Here is a 25,844-nt window from a genome sequence, read left to right on the forward strand (position 1 = left end):
AAAAAAAAAAAAAAAAAAAAAAAAAAATCGCAAAAACGCAGAGAGTGAAGTGAATTTTTCTGATTTCAGATTATAAAAAAAGTATTTATTATTTGTCTTCACAAAAAGAAAAAAACAGAGATTGGGTTTTTGGGTATTGTTTGTGAGGGTTTTTCTCTCTAAATGTATATATTTCTTAATAAAAATTAATTTCCACATATACACTTTCTTAAATTCACTTTCATTTTCCTTAGATTTGATACTGTATTATTAATTATGATAATTTGTACGTTCACATTTACACACCTTGGAAGCTGGAAAAAAGTTAAAAAAGAGTTGGTCGTTTTGGGTAAGACCACCGACAGAAGAGTGTTGAAGACTTCGAACTACCATGAGACCCGTATGGATCAATTCTATTAAAAACTTTAGTTAACATTATAACCTATAGAAAAAGAAAGAAAAGAAATTATGTTACGAAAAAAAAATATATATCCAATCGAAATCATTCATATTGGATAATTGGTTTGATACATTAATTATTCTAAAATTTGTTTAAAAATTGTATAGACTCGTGACACCCATCTTTTCTCAAACTGTCCAAATTAATTGTACTGACAAACTTCTAACCAAACATTATTATTCCAAATTGTTTATATAATTTATTAAATATTATCTTATACAAACACATTTTACGCTTACATTATGGAGTCTCTCTCTTTTCGTTTAGAGAGGCGTCTCAAGATGAAGAAAAAGGTTGATTTCTTGATTTCCTTGGTCACCTCAGCCAAATTGGGTGGAACTGTGGAAGGGCGTATGATGTACTTTGCAATGGGATAGCAATTTTTCCGCATTCAAACGATATTTTTTTGTGAATTACCTCCTCTGACAATGTTGCCTTCTCGTCAAGGAAGATATTACCTTAATAGAATTTTTTTTAATTAAAAACATATTTCATCGACGAAAAATTAAGCATCATTCAAGTAAATACATATTAAAATCATAAAAACATAAGCTTGAAATATACATGATGGTTAAGTTTAATGATGCAAGTAAATACATATTAAAATATAAGATTATTCAGATCTAAGCATTCACATTAGCAGCTTTCTACTGTAGAAGTTGTGATCAAAAACATATTGGAGATTAGATATTTCCCTTTCTTCCTAAAAGTTGCGGAGATCCTTTAAGAAAAAGAACTGAACTTACATCAACACACTCAATTTTTCCGGTAGTACAAGCAAACATGAGGGGAGTGACTCCATCTACGGCTAATGCATCTATTTTTGCCCATGCCCTTGAGAAGTGGCGACTCTTCTTTAACGAGTACCATTTGATTCTTGTTTAAGATGGTGATCCTTAGAAAGCTTTGATCAGTATCATTTGATCATCGTTCAATTCTAATAAAATTTTAAGTTTAACATTATATAAACTATGAATGATCCATTTTTTCAAAAAAGAAATTATTCAAAATTGTTTATAGTACAAAATAAACAAATGTATTTTAATACATTACATAAGAGTAAGACTACAATGTAGCTACAAAACCTACATGTTGAAAAGCCACATTTAGAAAAAAATAACAGTATATACTAACATGGATTATAATACAAAAGCATCTCAGTGGAAAGGTGATCCATTGTGGGTTTAGGCCAAACCAGAAGACCTGAACGGCCACAGATACATCAATGGCCTTTTCCAGCCATTATTCCGGTCTTGTGGCAGTTCTTTGCGACACACCGGGCAAGAATTACGCTGGACTAACCACGGGGCTATACATTCCGAGTGGTAGACATGTTTACACGGCATCTTTCTTGCGTCTGATCCGATTTCAAACCGGTCTTGGCAAACCGGACAATACGGATCCAAACCGAGATGCTTCTGCCTAATTTTGATCTTTTGCAACGAGCTGATCGCGGTTAGTGACGCTGGAGGAGGACCACGACGGTCTTGTGCTGAGAGCCGGTTAAAAAGCTCTTCGAAACTTAGTTGGTCTCCTCCAAGAACCGATCTTCTGTTGTTGCCACGGTTACGAGCTTCTTCAAAGGCTAAACCAAAGAAATCAAAAGGGCTTAGTTCCACGTTCTCATATAGCCTTTCAAGAAAGGTGTCACCACAGTGAATGCAAGCTCCTCCTCTTCTGCCCTCTCCTTGAAGACGGACTCCTCGTCTACAAGTGTTACACCAATGTGTGTTTTTACGGCTGGTCGTGGTCATGGATCTGCGAAAGAATATATTATTTTTTCATCAAATCATTGTCAAGGACCGTTCATAGCAAAAGATGACAACCAACCATGAACCATCGTGTGCAACTCTTGTGGTGTACTAGGTAAACATTCCTAACTGAGCAAGCCTGAAGATCACAAGTCCAAATTTTCGAAGTTGGGTAATGAACTAAATTCAAAGTGATTATGAGTGAAGAGTTGGAAACTTTTTGGTTATAAGAAAATAATGGTTTCCACTTTTCAGATATAAGATATAACCCTAAACAACTTGCCCATATCCAAAATACAAACACTAGGAGCACAAATTGAAAGATGCACAAAACACTAATGTATTAACAAATACAAACAAGACAGATCAAGAAAACGCAAGAAAAATCTTATAAGGTTGCTTGTAAGTATGATTTCTCAATACATACGTCACTGATTACAAACTGGTGATAACAAGAAGCCACTAGATTCATGATTCATATAATCATATACTACTATACTACTTACCTTCAACTTTTGTAAAAGACAAGAAATCGATTAGATGGTCTATAGAACCAAAAATTTTATGTAAAAACAAATATCATGGGTCAAAAGATTAAGCTATGGACTGTATATATGGAGCATAAACATAACTTTTTTTTTTGATAACTGCATAAACATAACTTTGTGATTGGTGAAACAAAACGAATCAAATCTTTGCTTACCCGAGTAAAAAAAACTAAAGATGGATCTATCCGACAAACTCGTGAATCTACAAGTGCGAAAGAAGATTTAATATAGAAGAAAAAGGAAACTTCTGGAGGAAGAAAAGTCTTTTACGCAAAATAGAGTCAAGAGGATAATATATTTGACGACGAAAGATCAAAGACATCTTCAAGTAAGTAAAAGGGAACATGTGGCTGACACTTAACAGAAGAGTCAAAACACGAAACTAACCAGAAATTAAACCAGCAAATCAGTGAATAAAATTGTGGGACTAAAAAACACATAATATCATGACACCTATACGCGTTATCTAGACTATGACATTTGCTACTTTTCTTTTAATAAAAAATGACATTTGTTACTTTTGACGTATTCATTCACTAACATTAACATTGAGAGATGACATTGTTTGTATATCAGGACTGACATGTGTTACTTATTTGAAAAGTGTTCACAGAATTGTGAAACATAATAATAATTTTTTTTTTTTTTTTTAAAAAAAAAAACACAAAATATATCCCATATTATTTTGTAATACTAATCCCATGTGTTAATATTTTTCTTAATCAAGGTGTCATTATTACAACATTACTACTATAATAAGACAACACATGTATAGTCCTATTTAATAAACAACTAAATTAATGAGATCGTTCTATTAATCATCTAGTAATAAGCTTATTATATACAGTCAAATTAGAAATAAATTTGTGAGTTTTTTTTTTTTTTTTTTAAAGTGGAGAAGTTAAACGTCAAAGCTGTGTTCCTCCTCCAACAAGTTGTGTCTTCTTCCTGTTTAATTTGGCTCTCTCAATCTCTCTGTTTCTTTTAATTCCTTTTTTAATTTTCTCGGGAAAGTTCTTTATTTGATATTACAGGCATTGACTGATTGAATCCGTAAAGATATCAAAGTAGAATTAAATTAATTAGGGTTTTTATTATCAGGCGGAGAGAGAGAGAATGATGAAACGATCGGAATCGTTGGATGACTGGAGGGAATATTTCCGGCGAGGAGATTCTGATATATTTGGGATTATTGATAATGCCATTATGGTCGCTGCTTCAGATTATCCCAATGAGTTCAAGTCTAAGAGAGATAGTATCGCCGAGCTTTTGTTTTCTTATAGACTGAGCCGCCGCCGCCACCACCACCTCGAGGTTTCGATTCCTGGAGACCAAGAGGAGTTCGAGCATTGTCCTATGACGACGGTGGTGGATAAAGTTGAAGATGTGAGGAAATTGAACAAGAAGAATCAGATTATTGAAGAGGATGATGATGATGATGATGATACTGTGATTGTTGATGAAGTCATTAGGATTAAAAATATCTTGTTGAACAAAGAAGATGAGGTTTTTATATTATCTCCTTTTGCTTTGAGTTATATCATAATCTGTTTCGTTGGTTAATGTGAAAAATCTTGATTTTGCAGCCAGATTCTGTGTTACTTGAATGTCTGAGAAAGCTTGAGTCTATGACTATGAATGTGGATATGCTTAAGGTTTGTGTTCTGTGTTGTTTCTGATGATAATGTGTGATGGTATAAGTTAGATGCTATGGAGTGATGATTTGAGGGTTTTTTTGTTTTTTTTCGTTCTTGCAGGATACTGAGATTGGAAAGGCTGTTAATGGTTTGAGGAGACATAGTTCTGATAAGATTAGCAAACTTGCAAAGACTCTTTTCGCGTATGAGTTTTTTTTTTTTTTTAATCTTGTGCTTTAGTTTCACCTTTTTTTCAAATACTCTTTGCATTTGTGATGTGCGTTAAACTTTGGTTAAATGGTTCCAAGAGAATCGACCTCTGCTGTTTTGATTTAGATGCAAACCTGGCTGCCTTTGTAGGATGTCATTAGAAGGGCCTTTGGTTGATCATTAGGAAGCTGTTTTTGTGCTAGTTTGGTAGTTTACTTAGAACGTTTACTCTTCTGCACTTTCTGTCTCCCGTTGTAAAGATTGAAATGTTTTTATATATGGGATGGCACAGAGAGTGGAAGAAGCTGGTGGACCAATGGATGAACACCCCAAAGGAAATTGCTGGTAATTAAATAGCTCTCTCCTCCTTGTTCGCTAGTCACTGAGAGCAGGTTTTGTTCTAGATTCTTAGTAATTTGGCTCTTGCAGGCGCTGAAGGGACGCCAGAGTCTGTAAACCTTTCAGTTATTGATGAAGAAGAAACCTTTCCTTCTCCTCCACATGATTTAGATATCTATGCTCCTGAACCCAACGGATTTGAACTCTCTCAGGTTTGTTAGCATCTTTCTCCCTCGTCATTTTTCATCTCGGGCATAATCGATATGTTACCCTGACAAGTTTCTTCTACTTGTTCTTGTTTGCTAATGTCTTGTGTCACTCGAAGATCTTAGATTGCTTGGATTGCGATGGAAGTGAGTTAGTACACTCTTTGGTACTCTGTTCTCTACTGTGAAACTCTTCCCTTATATATATATATTGACACTCATGGTGGTGAATGTTTTCAGATCCTCGTCACAGTGTGGAGTCAGAACCTGAAAGAAAATTGCAGAGTATCCCGAGGAGGAGACCTACAAATGAAGCCAGTGTGGTAGGGAGGTCCAACAAGGATCAACAGATGAGGAGAGAAGAAGCTGATGTTAGACCTATAAAGCACTCAGCCATCGATGTTGGTGAGCCTAGAAGACAACCAAAGCAAAGTAGAGAACAAATGGTACAAAGAAAACCGCTTGCTGTTGCTGAGCAAAAGCGGAAACTAGCTGGACAACAACAACAACGAGATGTGAGTGTCTTAAGGGTTAATGAAGCTGTGTTGTTTGATTTTTTTGTTTTGTTTCTAATAGCAACTGTCTTTGTTTCTTGTCTCTATTCAGAAACTAAAAGCTCTGGATCCAGACACAAAGTTTGAGTTTGCAAAGCGGAGACTCCAAGAGAGCTACCAACATCATGAGAATGGTTAGTTTAGTTCTCTTAAAGATTTCAATAGTTCCACTCTTTAATTCAATACATTCTTAATGCTCATTTGAATTTCAACAGCCAAGAGACAGCGGACGATACAAGTACTGGAAACTATCCCAAAGCAAAGTAAAGTTCATAAACCGCAACTCAAGAGACCCGCACGAAGATAATTCCCTTTTTCTTCGGATGATCTATTTATACAATTACTATGACCATTCAAAAACGTTATTATACAACAGAAGTGCATTGACAGATCCAACATAAACTTAGGACGCTCTTTTCTTTTGTCTGGTTCAGTGAATATCCGATTTGGTCCGGTTTTATGACAAGAGACCCTCATAATTGTGATAAATGAATAATCCTTTGTTATACTGTACATTCTTCTTGTTTTACCAAGGAAAAAAAAAAGACAGGTCTTACCGGGGCACTTTCACAGCTTACAAGTGTTAGAAACAATTAGTAATTAACAATTACATAACGACAGCGTCTCGCTTTTGTTATCTTCTCACTTTGGATCTAATAAGATATACTCCCTCCTTTTAAAATATAGGATGTTTTAACTAAAATATACTTTTCAGAGATGAAGACGCGTATCGGTCTGATGATACCAAGAACTATGATAATTGAAGGTTTTATGAAGTTTCTGGGTAATGCGATTCGAACTACGTCAGCTGATGTCAAAATTTCGAGTTCCCCTCTCTTGCTATTGCAGTTCTTCTTGATCAAATGCCCTTAAAGGTAAGATTTTTTCAGTTTCTTTTACACCTTGTATATGGTTCCAATTCTATATTCCCTACAAGAAAAATGAACATTTATAGCACATTAAATGCTATTATCCCAAAGATTTATTTAATTTTTAATCTCTTTTATATTCACCTTAATTTAAGCTATATTGCTAGGTTAAATTCTAATATTTTCCTCTTTGTAGTCAAATTTTGGAAATAGAATATCAAAAAAAAAATTATATACAAAATCATTAAATTACAAAATTTTGAATTAAATAAACATTATAATGATCTTTATATAAGTATATTTTGGGTCACAAAAATTAAATATAATGATGAGTATACCAAAAAATGTACTACAAATTTTCTTGGAGGTAAGAGAGAGTTAAAAAAAATTGACTTAATAATTCTATTATAATTGTTTATTTTGTTAAAATATTGCATACTTTAGGAAAATAAAATAAATATACATGAATGAAGATGATTTCTTTAGCTTATTTCCTCATTGGGCTTTGATCGAAATTAGTGTTGTTGAATCTTACAGCCACCAAAATTTTATTATATATATAATTGAAAATTGAAAATAATAAGAAGACAAAGAAGGAAGGAAGACATACATAAAAACAAACAAATAAAATTGAACAAAATATAAGATAAATTAACAAAATATATAATCACATTCTTACCATGAGTTTTGAATCCATGCAAGAATATAAACAAAACAAAAAAAATATTTAGAATGTGAGATATGGTGGATAATGATGTGAGAATAGTAATTTATAGGATTTCAAGGAATGAAAGTTACATTTCTAAAATTATTTAAATAGAAGAGTTAATTATAATTTATAGTGTGTTTGAATGAAAATGAATGGAAAAAATAGTTAATTCATAATTTATGTAATTTCAGTTACAATGTAGTAGTAAAGTGTGGATTTAAAGTATAGATTAATGTACATTTTTATATTTTTATTTAATGAAAAATAAATATGATTCTTTTAGAAATTAAATGCTAAATGAACCAATAAGGAGAGAGTGAAACCTTATATATATATATATATATATATATATATATATATTAAACAATGTAAGATATACATATCATACAAACTTTAAAACTAAAATTTAGAATTATGTGTTTACAATGATATTTGAATTAATTTTTTTAACCCATAAAACAACAATAACAAAAAAACACCAAAAAAAAAAAAAGAGATATAGTGGAAAAAGATGAAAGAATGAAAGAATGAGTATTTATATGAAGAGAAGTGATAAAAAATTATATTTAGAAAAGTGAGAGTTACAATTCTAATTTATTATTTGTTTTAATACAATTGAGTGGAGAAATATAGTTAATGCATAATTTATATGATTTCAATTTTATATTAATATGTGAGTTAAATGTCAAGATTAAATGTTTTTTAATTTGTGATTTAATATATATAAATATTTTGAATTTGTTTTGACTTAAGGAAAAGGAATACTAAGAGGCTCAAAATTTTAACTTACACATGATTTGGTTGTTTTGTTGATATAAACTCAACAATCACACAAAATTTTCAAATTGAAATATTACTTTTGAAGTGACAAACTAAATTAGTTTTCTTATAAAATTTTATGAACTTCATTCCAAATATTTTTTAAAACCCCAAGGAGAACTTCTATCTTTTTGGTTTTGTTTTTTGTTTTTCACTCATCAATTTAATTTATAGTGCTAGATTTCATATTAATAGTTTCATCTTTGGAGGATTTAGTTAAATGGTGATAAATTATATTGTTTTCTATATTTCATTTCCAGTTAAATATGATTTCTTTTTGGGATAATTTTTTCATTTTTCTTAAATCACAAAGACCAATTTTTTTTAATTGAAGTTCTTTTTGTTTTCAAAAACATCAAATTTTAAATAAAAAAATATTATATTGATCTTTACATATTTATCTATTGGATCACAAAACAAAATATACTTTATAAATAGAGTTTATAGACTTTAAACAAAATAGACTTTATAAATGGATAATTGTATTGATCTTTAAATATTATTATATTGATCTTTACAAATGATTAAAAATGATACATGAATATGTGAGATAATCAGAGTACATAATAGAGAATTAGAGATGAATCTTTTCAACTTCATGACTTTTTTTTTGTCAACAATTTCATGACTTATTGTGTGGTGAATATTGTAGAAGAGTATGAAAAAATAATAACTTATTAGATGTTAATCTAATATAGACAATGGAGATAAACCTTTTAAAACATTAAAAGTAAACAATGTAAGATATACATATCATATAAACTCGATGATATTTGAACTGATTTTTTAACTTATACAATAAAATGAAAGAATGAGAGACTAAGAGAATAAGAGAATGAGTATATATAGGGAGAGAAGTGATGGAAATTACATTTAGAACAATGGAAGTTATAATTCTAATTTATTATTTGTTTAATTATTAATTTATATAATTAATAAAATATAAATCCTTCACTACACAAGTCTGAATCCAAAACACCATATAACATAAGTCTGAAACCATAAAACATGTCTGAATCCAAAAGAAGCAACGTAAGTCTGAATCCAAAAGAAGCAACATAAGTCTAAAACCAATATAGCATAAAACATTAGTCTGAATCCAAAACACATAGTTCTTTAACATATTCTTAAACTAAACAAAAGTAGCTAGTTAGACTATCTGGACCAAAGTTGATTCACTCCCTGCAAAGAAAATTTCTTTCATCATTAGTTTTGTAATAACATCTGCATAACATGTATACTCAACTCACAATCATCAATTTCTAACACTTACCTCAGTTTCTACTAGTCAATAGACAACCAATTTATCAGTTGGCCAAGCGATAGGTGAACCAAGTGCATCTCTCATAAACTCGATCTCATCTGATGTCTTCCAGACTGCTGCATCATCTACCTTCACTTTTTCAATCCAAACACTAGCAGCATTAGGACCCAATGTAACAGAGTGGACCTTATGCTCCGGGTCAGTTTTATAAACACGTCCCTCAGCAACAATCCGCTTCTTTCCGCTAATATCCATCAGCTTACACTTCTGATTTTCCTTCATACCTCCACCTATGTTTTTCCTCTAACATGTTTACAATATAAACCATTTAATAAAGAGAGAATACTAACTATAATAAATACATAACATGTGTTGTTATTTACTAGAGATCTCCGAAGAGGGGATTGTGAAGTTAGTTCAATTTCAGTTGAAGGAGATTTGAACCTTTTGTTAGAGACTTCTCTCCTGATTTAGGATCTGCTGCAGATGATTTCTCCTTTGATGTTGCTGCAGATTTTTGACCTGATGATGTAGACTTCGTCTTTGTTGCTGCTGATTTTTCTCCTGATTGATCAATTGATGCAGATTTATGAACTGGAGATTTCTGACATGCTCCATCTGTGTTGGTGTTTTCAAATACAACTTTGCAATAAGGCCATGCAACAAAAGACAGTAAACAGTCCTCAAGGTATGTCACTTCCATCGTAGCCCTCCATATAAATGTCTCGGACTGATGCACCTCATCAACAAATACTTTAACAGCCTTTGGTCCGATTGGAAGTCCATTCACCAATGCCTTTGGATCTTTTGATAGCCAACGTCATTCAGCAACAACTACATCATTATTCGACAAGTCGAGTAGTTTGCATTTGTTCAATGAATCTTTCTTTGTACCCTGTCAAACACATTGTGTCAATAACCTAACTATGTTAACTGATACTAATCAAGTCATGACAAAGTAAAAAAAACCTTTACCAGTGTTGCAATATCATCTTGCTGCAGCTCCTGTTCTAGATTAACACACTTTTTGGCAGGCCAGGCAATCATATGCCCAACAGCGTTCTCAATTGTGAAAATTTGATGAGCAGGTCTCCAAAGGGATGCTTCTGGTATAGTAGCAGTCTCAACAAGTACTTTAAGATCGTAAAGGCCTAATGGACTGTTATTCACCATATCCTTTGGATCAGAAGAAATAATGCGTCCCTCAGCAACGTTTGCATAATCACCAGCCCAATCAATCAAGACACACTTAGGTTGTGATCCTTTGTTCACACTCTACAAAATAGTTAGTAGAATAAAAACATGTCATATTCTAAGTAATTATAAAAAAATCTGTATACTTACTAATAAATTACAATACTTACTCTTGCTGCTGAGTTTTCACCAGTCTCAGTTTCTAGTCTCTGTAACATATATAAAAAGTTATTAATTCGAACATATAATAATATAGCAGTTAACCAAACAAAAAGAAAGCCTCTAGCTAACCTGATTCTTTAGTTTGTCAATCTCATCTCGTAGCTCATGGACTGTTTGCTGGAGATGTATTTGATTCTCTTGCATTTCAGTAAAAATCTTATGCTTCATTTGGAAACAAGATAGTTTGGTTTTGTTCATGTTTCTACCCATTGCCCTCATTGACCAAGATTATCAGGACCTAAAAGTTGGGTAAGAGCATCTCCTGATCTATATACTGTACTTGATGGACTACCAGCAGACTTCATAAGTTCAACTGCCTTTTTCTGACGAGAATGTGTGACCTTCCAGGGGATTTGGTAGAGGAGATATTCTCTAGAGTTCCATTAAAATCTCTGAGTGTAGCACGATATACTTGTAAAGCATGGAACTATTTATCAAGAAACCAGATAATTGAGAAAACAAGGAAACAGCATCTTGGGTTCATGGTGATGGATTCTAGGGTTTATTCAATGAAAATTTGATATCCAAGGACTCCGCAGCAAGGACGACTTTGTAATTGGTCCATGTATAAAGCGAGCAAATATACTCAACCGAGTTGAGGTATTTAACGTCTTTCATTGGGATGGCTTATTGTTCTGCGTCATCAAAGACAACAGGTGGCGCGTGGTTTGGAATCCGTATTTAGAGCAAACCAGGTGGATCCAACCCATACACAAGTACCATCAAAAGAGGCGTGTCCTTGTAGGGAAATACTTACTTCTTTGCTCAGGAACCAAAAAAATAAAGGAACCGTCAAAACCAAGTTACGTTGAAGTGCTTTTACTCTGTTTCGATTTCACAGCAGAGAGATTTGTACCGGGCCGCCTTCCTTTGCCCTTTCACTCTTGCATGTGTGGTTTAGAAGATGTGACTCTATCTTGTGTTAGAGAAGAGCAACTCGCTGTCTTAAAACAACGCTCCAATTCAGGAATGGAGATATGGATGACAACTAAGATTGAACCTAATGTGGTAACATGGGTCACTTTCGGAGCTTCTTCATTGACGTAGAGAAGAAAGTCGCTATGGTTTTCAATTCCATCGGATCTCAATGGTTGGAGAGATATGCAGCTTACATTGTTGGAGAAGAGGAATATCTCATATCTGTGAAATTCGGAGATTTACCTCCGGATTCTTGGATACTTTTGAAAAAATATAAAGATTGTTACCCACTTTTGTTCTGTTCGTATGTTCCAAGTTTGGTGCAACTTAGACGAATCAACCAACGAGCAAAAGGAAAGAAAGAGATTATTATTATTAAGTAGTTCCATTTGCAATATGCTCTTTGACTTGTTTCTTGTATCATCATCTTCTTTGTGAACAAGATTTTTTACTGCTAATCAAATAATTATTTCGTGTTTGCTATTTAGAGCTTCATTTCGTTGTATTTGTTCTCGCTTATAAACCAGTCTGTTAAAGAATCAATGTATCTAGGTTTTTCTATATTATCTGGTCTTACCTTGTTTCTTTAGGTCTAATAACATCAAGATTCTTTACCAACCCCAAGTTTTGATTGAGCTATAAAAATAGTTTCATTTCATGATACAATGCCTTGAAACTTTACGTTCACTTCTTGTTGTTGTGACCCTCCAAAAGCATTCTCTAGAAACTTTGCAACAATAGATATGAACTCATCTGGCTTTTCCTCTTGAGGAAGATGACCGCATTTCTTAATTACTTCAAACACTGATCCCGGTATGGCTCGTGCCAGCTTCTCTGCGTTCCATGCTGGCACAATCCGGTCCGTATCTCCAGTCACAATCAGAACTATTACCAAGAAATATGGTGTTAAATCATTGGTTCAGACATATAAAATACATTAATCTACACGAAACTATAGGTTTGAATAAAAGGAGAAGTTACCGGGGCATTTGATTTCTTGTAGTCTTTTAGACAATGGAGGTTTTTTCTCTGAGCCATTAGTATCTGTTATTGTAGCGACGGTGAATTCCACAAGAGCTTTGTCCCATCCCTTGGCTTTTAGAGGCTGTTTTGTTTTTGCAACAAATGCAAATCAAATTTTCAAGCATGTAACATGACAATGCAGAAGATATAAATAAAACCTGAAAACACCAAAATTGTTTTTACCTTTGTGTAACCCTGCACGACGTGATCCGTCACTTGTTTTGAGTCATACCAAGCGTTTCTAACAGCTGTTACTCCGAATTTATTGATAGCCATTCTCACCTAACGAAAAAACAAACACCTTAAAACACATCAAGTAAGATCATTTAGAGGTTCTAGACCACTCTTTGCTTTGTCTAAGAACATATGAAGATGAGATAAAGGCAGTACCAGCATTACTCCAATAAAGGATCTGAGGAAAGCTGCTAAAGCTTTCTTGTATAGAGAATTAAGCATATTCGCCATCCCTGTTACCGCTCTTAAAATTGCTCTTATAACGACTTTGGTCAACTCAACTATAGTCCCTAGAAAATTGCTCGAGGAAGCTTCTTTGCCTCGGTTATCTCCAGCATCAGTTGCAACCACAGGACGAGGAGCGAATATAGCTGGAGCAACTAGAATGAGAGCAGCAACACGCTCAGGAGCTTCAAAGTAAGAATCTACAGCTACAAGGCAACCTGCAGAATGCCTAGAGCCATATGAAAAACAATCTCAGCTTATGGTGGCACTACTTAACAAACAAATGCAAGTACAAGTATATGGAACCTAATAACTTACCCCACAAGAATGGCCTTCTCGGCAGCTAGAAAATCGATGAAGTAGAGCGTAGTGAGCACGGAATACACCATGGAGTAGGGATTCAAAGGTTTTGCATCATTGGTAGTACCACTAAACGGGTGAAAAATCCGAGAAGTCAAGCCAAATGCTGGTCTATCAAAGGCTAGAACTTTAGAACGGACAAGCCGAGCCAGAGGCTTCATAACTCTGTTCCAGGAGAACACAGAAGCGCCGAAGCCGTGCAATAGAATCATGGGGAAGTCTGTTTTTCGTGTTTCTTGAGCATCGAGGCTTGTGGTTGAAACATCATCAGAGAGTGTCTGTGGATCAAAAACTTTGTGGTGTATATGAACACCTTGAAACTCACAGAAACAGCTGTCTGGATCAGCCAAGTTCATTGGGTCCTGTTCTGTTTCAGCTTCCATCTCCTCTTTACTCTGGCCTCCAGCATCTAAATTACTCAAATAAATTAAAAGAAACACAAAAGTCAATCTAATAGATCATCCAATTGAAACAAGAAGCTCAAAATGTTTCAAATTGAGCAGAAGTACTGAATCTTATAGGTGAAAACCCATAAACATCAATATGGTTACTGAACACGAATTATGAAGAAACAAGATGATTTTGAGTAGAAATTAGAAAGAAAGTAACAATCTTTTTGGATGTGTTTAGGATTAGTACCTTGGAAGCCGCCAGAGAGAGAAGGAGAAGAAGAAGCAGCATTGGAGACGATGAGACGGCGAGAGGGTTGGATGGAGATCAGACGAGACATCTGAAAATGGGTTCTAGAGGAATATAGAGTAAGCTTGTCGTTGAGAGACAAGGAAGCGGGAGGTAAGAGCATCTGCTTTGGTTGGTTCAAAAAGATGATGCATTTGGTGTTTATTATATTCATCGTTCCTACAAAGAAAGATAACTTAAAAAAATGTAAGAAGATTTGTTCAGATTTTTCTGAAATATACTGAAAGGTAGGAGATGTACAGTGTCTTGTTGAAATCTTGTTGACAAAAAAAACAAAAAAGTATGGTGAAGTTCTGGCTTCTCCAGTTCTCACCTTTCAATCTATTGGACAAATAACGATCTCTGGATGAAGAAAAAGGACCTAAACGTAAAAACCCATTCTCATCTCTATTCATTGCCACTTGGCAGTAATATGGAGCATGATAATGTATTCGAAGTTTCTTCAAGTCTCAATTGTATCGCCGTGGGGTGGTTGTAACTTACCACCATGTCTTAATTCTCCAATCGAACCAATTAGTTTGATTTCCACATATTCTCTAAAACGGAAAAAAAAAATCATGAGGAAAACATTCAATGGTGGAGACAGTAAATTATCCACAATAAACTGGGAACTCAAAAAGGGTGCAAGGTTACAGGTCGGTACGATTTTGGTTTATCAAACCGGTTATCAGTTTCACACAGAATATAAAGATGACCGATTCGGTTCATACACCTTTTACAGGATCACTTCACTGACCACAACATACAAAAAGCATATGCAAGAAAGAAGCTCTCCATTTATCAGCCCTTCCACTGATCTTTCTTGTTCCGGATTTCCCTGAGTGTATCAATTGGCGACTTGCAACCAAGTTTCTCCTGCAAAAAAATAACAATTTTGATCCCAAGATGCGACAAGAGTAAAGTTTCAATATCTAGTGATAACTGATCAAAACCAAATAAACAAGAGCCTGCACACAAGTAATCTAGCCTTGTTCAGAGAACGTGAACTGAATAGAGTTAGTAGTAACCTGTATCTCTGGCTTATCGACGCGCATAAATGGATTAGTTTCGAGCTCTTCCTCTAGTGTTGAAGGGATTGTGGGAAGATTTGCTTGGCGCTGTTGACGAGCCCATGATAACTTCTGCTGTATCTTCTCGTTGTTTGGTTCCACAGTTAGAGCAAATTCCAAATTCTTAACGGTGTACTAAGAATCATAAGAAATGAATAGCGGGCTATTCAGTTCTATAGGCATTCATTTTATGAGTTAAGAACTCAAAAGACATATTAAAGCTGTTGATATATTTACCTCATGGCCGCAGTAAACCTGTGTCGGTTTAGGTAATGCAGCCAGGGTCACACACAACGACTGATGCATCTGTTCAGCTGTCCCTTCAAAAAACTTCCCACATCCAGCAACAAACTGTATAGGGTCAAAGTAAACTGGAATTAGTAATAGAGATTCATAATTTGGTAGAACACAAGACAAAAAAGTGTTAAGATTCGTGTGTGTGTGTGTGTGTGTGTAAATAATGTGAAACCATTAATAGATTTGTCAGAGCATGAGTCGAAGATGTTAGGGGAGAACAAGAGGATCCAGCGTTATGTTACTACTTACAAGTGTATCTCCGGTGAATACAGCTGGGGTTTCTCCTACTTTACCAGTCACATAATAACTAATGTGACCCTTGGTGTGGCTGTAACAAGAGAGAAATGACTTAAGTCAATCAAATCAAAGTTAAGATTAAATGCATCTAAAGCCATGAAAAGAGGAACATACCAAGGGGTGTGGAGAGCACAAATGTTGACATCCTGACCCAAAGACAACTTGTCACCATTATCAACAGCATCAGTACATCCTTTCACCTTATCCAGAGAACCTCCATATACTTTGATCCCAGGCACCAATTGCTTTATCTTCTCGTTTCCACCAGCATGATCCCTTTTATCATCACATCAACCAACCAATCAAAGAGTAAGTATTTTTATGGTTCTACTAAGGTTGAATTGTTGATGTTGATGAATCATTATCGACTAGTAGCGAACTAGAGGGATGAATGTTAGGTTTTTTTTTTTACCAGTGATGATGCGTGGTGAGTACGAACTTGATCTTAACCTGGTGCTCCTCAGCTGATGCGATCACTTTCTCCGGATCAACTGGATCCACAACCGCCGCGTCTCCGGTGCTCTCATCGATTATCCTGGTCAACAAAAAAAAAAGAAGAAGAAACAAATCCAGAAATTGATGATAAACCGAATCAGATAAAGAAGAAACGAAGAAGGAAGAAAGAGAAACGAAATAGATCACAGATAAGAGTAGTTGTCGTCTAGACAAGGAACGTGGAAGATCTTCATCGTCTTCTTCCTTCGATTGATCGTTGTATTCCTCAACCGCCTGAATCATCATTTCATCTCACTCTACTAAAACTAGAAGTTATCGAATTCGGTTCACCAGAACCGGTTTGAACCGGAACAAACCAAAACAAATTCTGTAACTGTAAACCGAACCAAAATCGAATCGAAACATTGGCCTTGTGAATTCCTTGCTGACTTTTAAACTGTATCCAACTATGTTAAATTTTTACAGTAGAACGAAAGTGCACATAATATATACATAAAACACTTACATATGCATATATAATTTTTGGAATCAAACTTAATTCAAACACCAAGAAGATTTCGATCAAGGAATATGTTTTGAAAAGTAGCCGATGAGTTGCAGATGTCTTGAAGATGTCAAAGATAATCGTTTTCATAAATCTCAATGGTTCTTGATCTGCAAACGGAGTATCATTATTCATTATCTAAGTATCTATCAAAGAGTTATCTTTTTTTTTTTTTTATGAAAACGTACGATTTAATGATCTATATATTAAAAATTGAGATATAGATCGAGGAACAAGTAATTCTACAAAGGTGTATAAACCCATTGAGGTTTCCGATCAATAGTACATGGAATCTGCAACTCATCCGCTAGTTCATGAACATCGGAGGCTTGCCTCTTCGACGAACATTTCATAATTTGGGTGTTGAAATATAGTACAAAGTACATTCTAATTTTGCCCACAAGCTCCTGAGATTATAATGGAACAAACAACTTGTCTTTTGAAGTTTTCTATACGTTAAATAAAAGTAAGAAAAAACGAAGTCAGTCAAATGTAAAGACTCTTTTTAAGTCTTTGCATTTTAAAAAATGAAGTCAGTCAAGCTGTGTTGGATTTATTAACCTTGTGGGGTAGAATGTATTATTATTCTGTTTATAAAAGAGACCACGAAACCATGTTAATTATTTACCATCTCACAGTTTCCAGTCTTCTTCATTATTTTTGATTCAAGAAAATTCACATGAAAGGCTTTTGGAACTCGACGAGTATCATTCCTCATGTAACTCTTTCTTTTATTTTCTTTTTCATTTGTTATTTCGAAGACGTGCTTGCGGCTATTCCTATTACTAGGCATTTTCTGTGTCGTCCCGAACAAAGGGATGCACTTGTCGCTTTCAAAAAACGAGTTTCATATTGGGAAGCCTAATCTTGATTGTAAATACCTGTATGGCATTAAACCTCATCCGAAGACGGAGTCATGGGGGAATAACAGTGACTGTTGTAGTTGGGAGGGTATCACGTGCAATGCCAAGTCCGGAGATGTGATCGAGCTAGACCTTAGCTGCAGCTTTCTCCATGGCCGGTTACATTCCAATAGCAGTCTTCAAAACCTTCCTTTTCTAACCACTCTTGACCTTTCATATAATGCTTTTAATGGTCCAATCCCTTCTTCGATTGGAAAACTTTTTCATCTCACCACTGTTTACCTTTCATCTAACGATCTTAATGGCCAAATCCCGTCTTCAATTGGAAATCTTACTCAAAACTCACCACTCTTGAGCTTTCAGGTAACGATTTTACTGGCCAAATCCCAGATTCCATTGGAAACCTTTCTAATCTTATTAGACTTAGCCCTTTTGGGAAATCATTTCAGTGGTCGGATTCCATTTTCCATTGGAAACTTAACTCAACTCACCTTTCTCCGGCTTTATTTTAATCAATTCTCTGGTGAAATTCCATCTTCCATTGGAAAGCTTACTCAACTCACCGATCTCGGCCTTTTGGAAAACAATCTCGTTGGTGAAATCCCATCTTCTTTTGGCAATCTAAACCACCTGACCATATTTTTTGTTGGTGGCAATGAGCTTAGTGGCAACTTTCCGATTGTACTACTGAATTTGACAGGGTTGTTGGATTTCGATATCTCGGAAAATCAGTTCAGTGGCGCACTTCCTCCTAATATCACTTCACCATCTAACCTAGAATATTTATCCCTTGGAAGTAACAACTTCAAAGGGCCAATCCCAAAATCCATTTCCAAATTTGTCAACCTTGAAATACTTGACCTTTCTCATTTCGACACCCAAGGCCGCCCAGTTGACTTTAGTATCTTCTCTCCTCTCAAGTCACTTGAAAGTCTTTACCTATCCTATTTGAACACCACCACTACGATTGACTTGAATGATATCTTATCATATTCCAAAAGCCTCTATGAAGTAGATCTCTCAGGCAACCATGTTTCAACAACAAACAAGAGTTCAGTTTCAAATCCCCTTTCACAGGAGATAGATTCTTTGTACTTGTCAGGCTGCGGTATCACCGAGTTTCCAGAGCTCCTAAGAACCCAATATGAAGTGACGCTATTGGACATCTCCAACAACAAAATCGAAGGTCAAGTCCCTGCCTGGTTATGGACTCTACCAAATTTGACGTACGTGAATCTTTCAAACAATACTTTCATCGGTTTTCAAAGATCAAAAAAGAAACAAGCACTATCCTCTGTCCGGAAACCATCTATGAGGCACTTGCTTGGCTCCAACAACAACTTCACCGGAAAGATTCCTTCTTTCATATGTGAGTTGCATTCTCTAAACACTCTCGATTTATCTGAAAACAACTTCAGTGGTTCAATTCCTCATTGTTTGGGAAATCTCAAGAGAAATCTTTCAGATCTAAACCTTCGTCAGAATAATCTTAGCGGAGGTCTTCCAAAGCATATATTTGAAAGTCTAAGGTCGTTTGACGTTGGTCATAACCTACTTGTGGGAAAGCTTCCAAGACCTTTGAACCGATTCTCAACTCTTGAAGTTTTGAACGTGGAAAGCAACAGAATCAACGACACGTTTCCGTTCTGGTTGGGTTCTCTACAAAAGCTACAAGTTCTTGTCCTTCGCTCAAATGCATTCCATGGACCAATACATCAAGCCTCGTTCCCTCAGTTGCGAATCATCGACATATCACATAATCACTTCGATGGAACTTTGCCATCAGATTACTTTTCCAAGTGGACTGCAATGTCATCACTTGAGACAAACGAAGATCAGTCGAATGTCATCAGTTACATGGAAGATACATCAGGGTATTACCATGATTCAATGGTTTTGATGAATAAAGGTGTAGAGATGGAGCTGGTACGTATCCTCACAATCTACACAGCAATCGATTTTTCAGGAAACAAATTTGAAGGAAAGATTCCAAAGTCCATCGGTCTATTGAAAGAGCTTCGTGTGCTTAACTTGGCAAACAATGCTTTCGCTGGCCGCATCCCTTCATCTATGGGGAACCATTGANCCGGAAAGATTCCTTCTTTCATATGTGAGTTGCATTCTCTAAACACTCTCGATTTATCTGAAAACAACTTCAGTGGTTCAATTCCTCATTGTTTGGGAAATCTCAAGAGAAATCTTTCAGATCTAAACCTTCGTCAGAATAATCTTAGCGGAGGTCTTCCAAAGCATATATTTGAAAGTCTAAGGTCGTTTGACGTTGGTCATAACCTACTTGTGGGAAAGCTTCCAAGACCTTTGAACCGATTCTCAACTCTTGAAGTTTTGAACGTGGAAAGCAACAGAATCAACGACACGTTTCCGTTCTGGTTGGGTTCTCTACAAAAGCTACAAGTTCTTGTCCTTCGCTCAAATGCATTCCATGGACCAATACATCAAGCCTCGTTCCCTCAGTTGCGAATCATCGACATATCACATAATCACTTCGATGGAACTTTGCCATCAGATTACTTTTCCAAGTGGACTGCAATGTCATCACTTGAGACAAACGAAGATCAGTCGAATGTCATCAGTTACATGGAAGATACATCAGGGTATTACCATGATTCAATGGTTTTGATGAATAAAGGTGTAGAGATGGAGCTGGTACGTATCCTCACAATCTACACAGCAATCGATTTTTCAGGAAACAAATTTGAAGGAAAGATTCCAAAGTCCATCGGTCTATTGAAAGAGCTTCGTGTGCTTAACTTGGCAAACAATGCTTTCGCTGGCCGCATCCCTTCATCTATGGGGAACCATTGAATGAAGCATACTACGTCATTCTGGCTTTTTCATTTTGTTTAAAAGTTAGATTTTCAAATTTGTTTTAAAATTTAATCATATTTTTATGAAAATGAAACAATAATTAATAATAAGAAAATAACTAATGAAACAACTATAAAAGGAATATGCTCTTTTATATTGATTTCAAACTGATTAATAAGAATATATTTAAATTATAGGTAATTTATATATCCAGAAATTATTATTTTAAAACTTATGAAAATATCTTAATGTTCTTAAATAACAGAGCTACTAAATTCTAATTTTGTCTAAAATCTATTTTTATAAAAAATATTATATTTAATTAAAATAAAAAAAATTGTTAATAGTATAATTTAATATCTATAATAAAATTTCATCTATTATGGTTTGAATTAATTGTACTAAAGATTATTTTTTATAAATTATTGATTTGTGTGTTTTTTTTAAAGATGGCAAACTTTGGTTTGATATTTTGGACTCGGGAATCAAACACATTAAGAATTTTATTGTTTGGTATTTAAATTAGCTAATAATTTGGGTGTGTTTATGCAGAGTTTTAACCATGGAGAATTAATGTTGGATCACACAAGAAACAAGTACAAAACCATATTACCAGGGAGTAGTACAATTAATAGACTTTAATTGTGACTGAAAACTATACTACTTGTGATTGATTTTATTGTGTTTAGACTTTAAATGAGAAAACATGTAATCGTATTAAGGAGCAAGTGCATACATCCACACATATTAAACTATTTGAAATAGATTATTGTATACCAACAATTTCATACCCAATATTTATGAAAGTTATATTTAAGAAGTTTCCATAACCATTTCTATTAACAACAACATAACTATATGTTCAGAGCCTTGCCATAGTTAGGAAAAAAGAAACATTCGTTTAGTGCATTAAATTTTGGGGAAAAAATTAGGAGCATATATTAGTTAGACTTTAGTCCTAATAGAGTTATGTTTATACGAGACTTAATGGTTATGCTAAAATAATGTGTTAATAATATAGATAAATACGAAACAAATATTGGGCTTCGATATGGGTTTAATTAAGTAATTAGAAAACAATTACTTCAACAATTAAAGTTTTTTAAAAAGTTAATAAATATTTAGGGTAAGCAAAGAAATATATATCGTTTTCTCCTCTTTTCTGAACAGAACTCAGTAAACAAAGTTTTCCTTCAGAGTGTCTCTCACTAAATCAATTGTAAATATACTAAAGTAAAATTATTCAAGTTTTTAACTCTTTAACACTATTTATTCTATTTTCCTAAATAGTTACATCCAAATTATTTTTATATTTGTAAGTGATTGTTGTTGTTTGGAGAAGATTGGTTAGAAATTTGATTTTGAAAGTTTAGTTAACGAATTAGTGGAAAAAAGAAAGAAAAATGTTTTAGAACTAATCTTTTGTTAGTTTGTATAGTTATATTGTTTTTGTTTTCTTTCAACGACAAAGGTATTTGTTTTTGTAGATTTTTTTTTTTTATTGTATTGGGGTATTTTTTTAAGTCACTTCAGATATATTTTCGTCTTGGCACAACTCTGTATATGTTACAAGAAATCAAATATTACTTATGAAAACAATCCCGCACATACGTACGGGTTCATATCTAGTATATCTTAATTCACAAACCATTATCACAAGTCACAACCAGAGTTTATTATTATTTGGGCTCGCTCTTCTTGGTCTAGGATATGTGATTTCTCCAAATATTTATACTTTTCTGAGTTCGGTGGCATATGGTCAAATGGGCCTGCATTTTATTTTTATTCCCCTATATTATTGGGCTTTAGCATTTTCGGATTTTTTTTTTTCAAACATCCATGTGGGATGGAAAATCTTGACATCTCAACAATTTTTGAAGTTTCCCCTACTGTACGTAATTAAGAATGTGCGGAACTTGACTATTCAAACGTAAAGACTTTTAAAAGTCTTTGCATTTCAACGTAAAGAACACTTGGTAGAAAGACTAGTTATATACTGAGTCAGTCAAGCTGTGTTGGATTTATTGTATTTGTGGAGTAGAGTGTATTATGATTATGTATATATAAGAGCACGAAACCATGTTATCTATTTACCATCTCACATTTTCCTTGTTTTCTTCGTTCTCTTTTTTTTTTAAAAAATTCAAGAAAATTTAAATGAAAGGCTTCGGAAAAATTCTCTTTTTTCCACGTTATCTATTTACTCTTTCTTTTATTTTCTTTTTCGTTTGTTATTTCGAAGACGCGCTTGCGGCTCCTCCTACTACTAGTACTAGGCAGCATTTCTTGTGTCGTCCCGAACAAAGGGATGCACTTCTCGCTTTCAAAAACGAGTTTGAGATTGGAAAGTTTAATAATTATTGTTCAAACGATGGTCATCGGAAGACGGAGTCATGGGGGAATAACAGCGACTGTTGTAGTTGGACGGGTATCACGTGCAATGCCAAGTCCGGAGAAGTGATCGAGCTACACCTTCGCTGCAGCGGCCTCCATGGTCAGTTTCATTCCAATAGCAGTCTTCAAAACCTTCCTTTTCTAAGCACTCTTGACCTTTCATATAACAATCTTACTGGCCAAATCCCAGATTCCATTGGAAATCTTTCTAATCTTATCACTCTCAGCCTTTCGGAAAATTATTTCAGTGGTCGGGTTCCATCTTACATTGAAAACCTTTTTCAGCTAACCTCTCTCCAGCTTATGTATAATCAATTTTCTGGTGAAATCCCAAATTCAATTGGAAATCTTTCTCAACTCACTGATCTCCGCCTTTTTGGAAACAATCTCGTAGGTGAAATTCCATCTTCTTTTGGCAATCTAAACCAGCTGACCTACTTATTTGTTGGTAGCAATATGCTCAGTGGAAATTTTCCCAATGTACTATTGAACTTGACAAGTTTGTCATATTTAGATATCTCCTACAATCAGTTCAGTGGCGCGCTTACTCCAAATATCACTTCACTATGGAACTTGGGAAATTTTCACGCACATGGCAACGCTTTCAGTGGAACTATCCCTTCTTCTCTCTTCACCATTCCTTCTTTGACTCAAATTTTTTTGAGTGGTAACCAACTCAACGGCACTCTTGAGTTTGGTAATACATCTTCACCATCTAACCTAGAACAATTAATCCTTGGCAGAAACAACTTCAAAGGGCCAATACCGAGATCCATTTCCAAATTAGTCAACCTTTCGTATCTTGACCTTTCTCATTTCGACACCCAAGGCCGTCCAGTTGACTTCAGTATCTTCTCGCCTCTCAAGTCACTCGAAGATCTTGCCCTTTCCCATTTAAACACCATCACTACGATTGACTTGAATGATATATTTTCATATTCCAAAAGCCTTTCTACATTAGATCTCTCAGGCAACCATGTTTCAACAACAAACAAAAGTTCTGTTTCAAATCCCCCTTCACAGAAGATAGAATTTTTGCACTTGTCAGGCTGCGGTATCACCGAGTTTCCAGCAGAGCTCCTAAGAACCCTACATGGAATTGAATTTCTAGACATCTCCAACAACAAAATCCAAGGTCAAGTTCCTGACTGGTTATGGACTCTACCAAATTTGTACTACCTGAATCTTTCCAATAACACGTTCATCAGTTTCCAAACATCAAAGAAGAAACAAGGACTATCCTCTGTCCGGAAACCATTATTGAGGTGCTTGCTTGGCTCCAACAACAACTTCTCTGGCAAGATTCCTTCTTTCATATGCGAGTTTCGTTCTCTAAACATTCTCGATCTATCTGATAACAACTTTAACGGTTCAATCCCTCCTTGTTTGGGAAACCTCAATAATACTCTTTCAGATCTAAACCTTCGTCATAATAATCTTAGCGGAGGTCTTCCAAAGGATATATTTGAAAGCCTAAGGTCGCTTGACGTCGGTCATAACCAACTTGTGGGAAAGCTCCCAAGATCTTTGAATAGTTTCTCTACTCTTGAAGTTTTGAATGTGGAAAGCAACAGAATCAACGACACATTTCCTTTATGGTTGGGTTCTCTACAAAAGCTGCAAGTTCTTGTCCTTCGCTCCAATGCATTTCATGGACCAATTCATCAAGCCTCCTTCCCTCAGTTGCGAATCATCGACATATCACATAATTACTTCGATGGAACTTTGCCATCAGCGTACTTTTCAAAGTGGAGTGCTATGTCATCACTTAGGACCGACGAAGATCAGTCTTCCGGAAAGTACATGGGAGATAAATCACTCGTTATGTATATGGGAGATAGCTATTACCAAGATTCAATGGTTTTGATGAATAAAGGTGTAGAGTTGGAGCTGGTACGTATCCTTCAAATCTTGACAGCAATCGACTTTTCGGAAAACAAATTTGAAGGAGAGATTCCAAAGTCCATCGGTCTATTAAAAGAGCTTTGTGCGCTTAACTTGGCAAACAATGCATTCACTGGCCGCATCCCTTCATCTATGGGGAATCTGAGAGTTCTCGAGTCGTTGGATGTTTCCCAAAACAAGCTTTCAGGAGAAATTCCACAAGAGCTAGGGGAGCTCTCGTTCCTTGCGTACATGAATTTCTCTCATAACCAGCTTTCAGGTCTACTACCAGGAGGAAATCAGTTTCAAACGCAGCGTTGCTCTTCCTTTGGAGATAATCCGGGACTTGTTGGCTCTTCTCTTGACAAAGTTTGCAGAGTTATTCACACACCACCAGCATCACATCAACAATATGAAACGCCGGAATCAGAGGAAGAAGACGAAGAAGAGGTGATTAGTTGGATAGCAGCTGCAATAGGATTCATACCTGGTGTTTTCTGTGGTTTGACGATTGGATACATATTGCTTTCCTATAAACCAAAGTGGTTCACGAACCCTTTCGGCCGAAACAATCGTAGACAGAGAAGCACTACAACTCACTAGAGAGGTAATGTCCTGACTTTTATACGAATTTGTTAGCTTTCATCAGAATGAAATTATATTTGTTTAACAACTATTTCGTTATTATAGGCTTAAAGCCTATCTGAAGAATCTGGACGGGGAAAGTCAAAGTAACTACTCATTAAGCCAGCTTTGTCCAAATCCAGATTGGTTTAGATTTCTGTTAAGTTTTGCTTTGTGCGTTTCTCTTTTACTCTGTTTTTTGCCAACTTTGTAGTTGAGCAACTCTGTTTCGAACCTTAAATTACTCTCCCTTTATATGCACATGTAATTTATTTTTTCCTGCAATGTTATCTTTACTTTTCCTGTTAGACTCTCGCATCTATATATACGTATGTCCTTTGTTCATATCAATTAGTTACAGAAATGCTGAGCATTACTTTATAAAAC

The 25,844-nt window shown here is 35.0% G+C and overlaps 6 protein-coding genes and 1 pseudogene across 10 annotated transcripts; 4 read left to right on the plus strand and 3 right to left on the minus strand.

Annotated features, from left to right (window-relative positions):
* LOC104745266 (probable E3 ubiquitin-protein ligase RHC1A) lies at positions 1,440 to 3,040 on the minus strand. Of its 3 annotated transcripts, XM_010466465.2 has the most exons (3): positions 2,697 to 3,040; positions 2,270 to 2,329; positions 1,440 to 2,197 (listed from the first exon to the last, which is right to left on the minus strand). In XM_010466465.2, exon 3 carries the CDS (start codon positions 2,191 to 2,193, stop codon positions 1,624 to 1,626), a length of 570 nt encoding a protein of 189 aa, XP_010464767.1. In that variant the 5' UTR covers positions 2,194 to 2,197; positions 2,270 to 2,329; positions 2,697 to 3,040; the 3' UTR covers positions 1,440 to 1,623. The 3 variants fall into 3 exon arrangements, with proteins under 3 accessions (XP_010464767.1, XP_010464766.1, XP_010464765.1); XM_010466464.2 differs by lacking the exon at positions 2,270 to 2,329 and having other exon boundaries at positions 2,894 to 3,039; XM_010466463.2 differs by lacking the exon at positions 2,270 to 2,329 and having other exon boundaries at positions 2,697 to 3,039.
* Positions 3,587 to 6,199, plus strand: LOC104745268 (probable mediator of RNA polymerase II transcription subunit 26a). The gene is made up of 10 exons (XM_010466469.2): positions 3,587 to 3,672; positions 3,840 to 4,244; positions 4,325 to 4,393; positions 4,496 to 4,578; positions 4,878 to 4,930; positions 5,015 to 5,136; positions 5,250 to 5,277; positions 5,371 to 5,645; positions 5,737 to 5,818; positions 5,900 to 6,199. The coding sequence occupies exons 2-10, from the start codon at positions 3,855 to 3,857 to the stop codon at positions 5,989 to 5,991; spliced, it is 1,194 nt and encodes a 397-aa protein (XP_010464771.1). The 5' UTR covers positions 3,587 to 3,672; positions 3,840 to 3,854; the 3' UTR covers positions 5,992 to 6,199.
* LOC104745270 (2-hydroxy-6-oxo-6-phenylhexa-2,4-dienoate hydrolase-like) lies at positions 12,211 to 14,733 on the minus strand. 2 transcript variants are annotated; one of them, XM_010466472.2, is made up of 7 exons: positions 14,534 to 14,733; positions 14,161 to 14,379; positions 13,480 to 13,930; positions 13,093 to 13,390; positions 12,886 to 12,984; positions 12,661 to 12,784; positions 12,211 to 12,564 (listed from the first exon to the last, which is right to left on the minus strand). In XM_010466472.2, exons 1-7 carry the CDS (start codon positions 14,613 to 14,615, stop codon positions 12,335 to 12,337), a joined length of 1,503 nt encoding a protein of 500 aa, XP_010464774.1. In that variant the 5' UTR covers positions 14,616 to 14,733; the 3' UTR covers positions 12,211 to 12,334. The 2 variants fall into 2 exon arrangements, with proteins under 2 accessions (XP_010464774.1, XP_019092922.1); XM_019237377.1 differs by lacking the exon at positions 14,534 to 14,733 and having other exon boundaries at positions 13,480 to 13,938; positions 14,161 to 14,262.
* Positions 14,795 to 16,619, minus strand: LOC104745269 (hydroxyacylglutathione hydrolase cytoplasmic-like). Of its 2 annotated transcripts, XM_010466471.2 has the most exons (7): positions 16,506 to 16,614; positions 16,276 to 16,398; positions 15,978 to 16,139; positions 15,816 to 15,894; positions 15,507 to 15,620; positions 15,228 to 15,404; positions 14,795 to 15,075 (listed from the first exon to the last, which is right to left on the minus strand). In XM_010466471.2, exons 1-7 carry the CDS (start codon positions 16,550 to 16,552, stop codon positions 15,001 to 15,003), a joined length of 777 nt encoding a protein of 258 aa, XP_010464773.1. In that variant the 5' UTR covers positions 16,553 to 16,614; the 3' UTR covers positions 14,795 to 15,000. The 2 variants fall into 2 exon arrangements, with proteins under 2 accessions (XP_010464773.1, XP_010464772.1); XM_010466470.2 differs by having other exon boundaries at positions 16,276 to 16,619.
* LOC104748119 lies at positions 17,503 to 18,318 on the plus strand (annotated as a pseudogene).
* Positions 18,382 to 20,552, plus strand: LOC109129060 (receptor-like protein 12). Its single transcript, XM_019236625.1, has 3 exons — positions 18,382 to 18,393; positions 18,459 to 19,652; positions 19,920 to 20,552. The coding sequence occupies exons 1-3, from the start codon at positions 18,382 to 18,384 to the stop codon at positions 20,550 to 20,552; spliced, it is 1,839 nt and encodes a 612-aa protein (XP_019092170.1).
* Positions 22,713 to 25,761, plus strand: LOC104748120 (receptor-like protein 12). The gene is made up of 2 exons (XM_010469806.1): positions 22,713 to 25,440; positions 25,524 to 25,761. Exon 1 carries the CDS (start codon positions 22,713 to 22,715, stop codon positions 25,434 to 25,436), a length of 2,724 nt encoding a protein of 907 aa, XP_010468108.1. The 3' UTR covers positions 25,437 to 25,440; positions 25,524 to 25,761.

Source organism: Camelina sativa, chromosome 15, assembly GCF_000633955.1.
Source record: "Camelina sativa cultivar DH55 chromosome 15, Cs, whole genome shotgun sequence".
Taxonomy (NCBI): Eukaryota; Viridiplantae; Streptophyta; class Magnoliopsida; order Brassicales; family Brassicaceae; genus Camelina; species Camelina sativa.

What these genes read in the sequence shown, in the direction of transcription:
- LOC104745270 (XM_010466472.2), bottom strand. Translation starts at nt 14,615, where the DNA reads ATGAATAGAGATGAGAATGGGTTTTTACGTTTAGGTCCTTTTTCTTCA. An exon ending in CCTTTATTGGAGTAATGCTG is followed by an intron (nt 12,985 to 13,092) that starts GTACTGCCTTTA and finishes TTTTTTCGTTAG; the next exon opens with GTGAGAATGGCTATCAATAA. An exon ending in ACAAGAAATCAAATGCCCCG is followed by an intron (nt 12,565 to 12,660) that starts GTAACTTCTCCT and finishes TCTTGGTAATAG; the next exon opens with TTCTGATTGTGACTGGAGAT.
- LOC104745268 (XM_010466469.2), top strand. Translation starts at nt 3,855, where the DNA reads ATGATGAAACGATCGGAATCGTTGGATGACTGGAGGGAATATTTCCGG. An exon ending in TGAATGTGGATATGCTTAAG is followed by an intron (nt 4,394 to 4,495) that starts GTTTGTGTTCTG and finishes TCGTTCTTGCAG; the next exon opens with GATACTGAGATTGGAAAGGC. An exon ending in TTGCTTGGATTGCGATGGAA is followed by an intron (nt 5,278 to 5,370) that starts GTGAGTTAGTAC and finishes GAATGTTTTCAG; the next exon opens with ATCCTCGTCACAGTGTGGAG.
- LOC104745266 (XM_010466465.2), bottom strand. Translation starts at nt 2,193, where the DNA reads ATGACCACGACCAGCCGTAAAAACACACATTGGTGTAACACTTGTAGA.
- LOC104748120 (XM_010469806.1), top strand. Translation starts at nt 22,713, where the DNA reads ATGAAAGGCTTCGGAAAAATTCTCTTTTTTCCACGTTATCTATTTACT.
- LOC104745269 (XM_010466470.2), bottom strand. Translation starts at nt 16,604, where the DNA reads ATGATGATTCAGGCGGTTGAGGAATACAACGATCAATCGAAGGAAGAA. An exon ending in CTCACCACGCATCATCACTG is followed by an intron (nt 16,140 to 16,275) that starts GTAAAAAAAAAA and finishes TGATGATAAAAG; the next exon opens with GGATCATGCTGGTGGAAACG. An exon ending in TATTCACCGGAGATACACTT is followed by an intron (nt 15,621 to 15,815) that starts GTAAGTAGTAAC and finishes GACCCTATACAG; the next exon opens with TTTGTTGCTGGATGTGGGAA.
- LOC109129060 (XM_019236625.1), top strand. An exon ending in AAGGTGTAGAGATGGAGCTG is followed by an intron (nt 19,653 to 19,919) that starts GTACGTATCCTC and finishes GGAAATCTCAAG; the next exon opens with AGAAATCTTTCAGATCTAAA.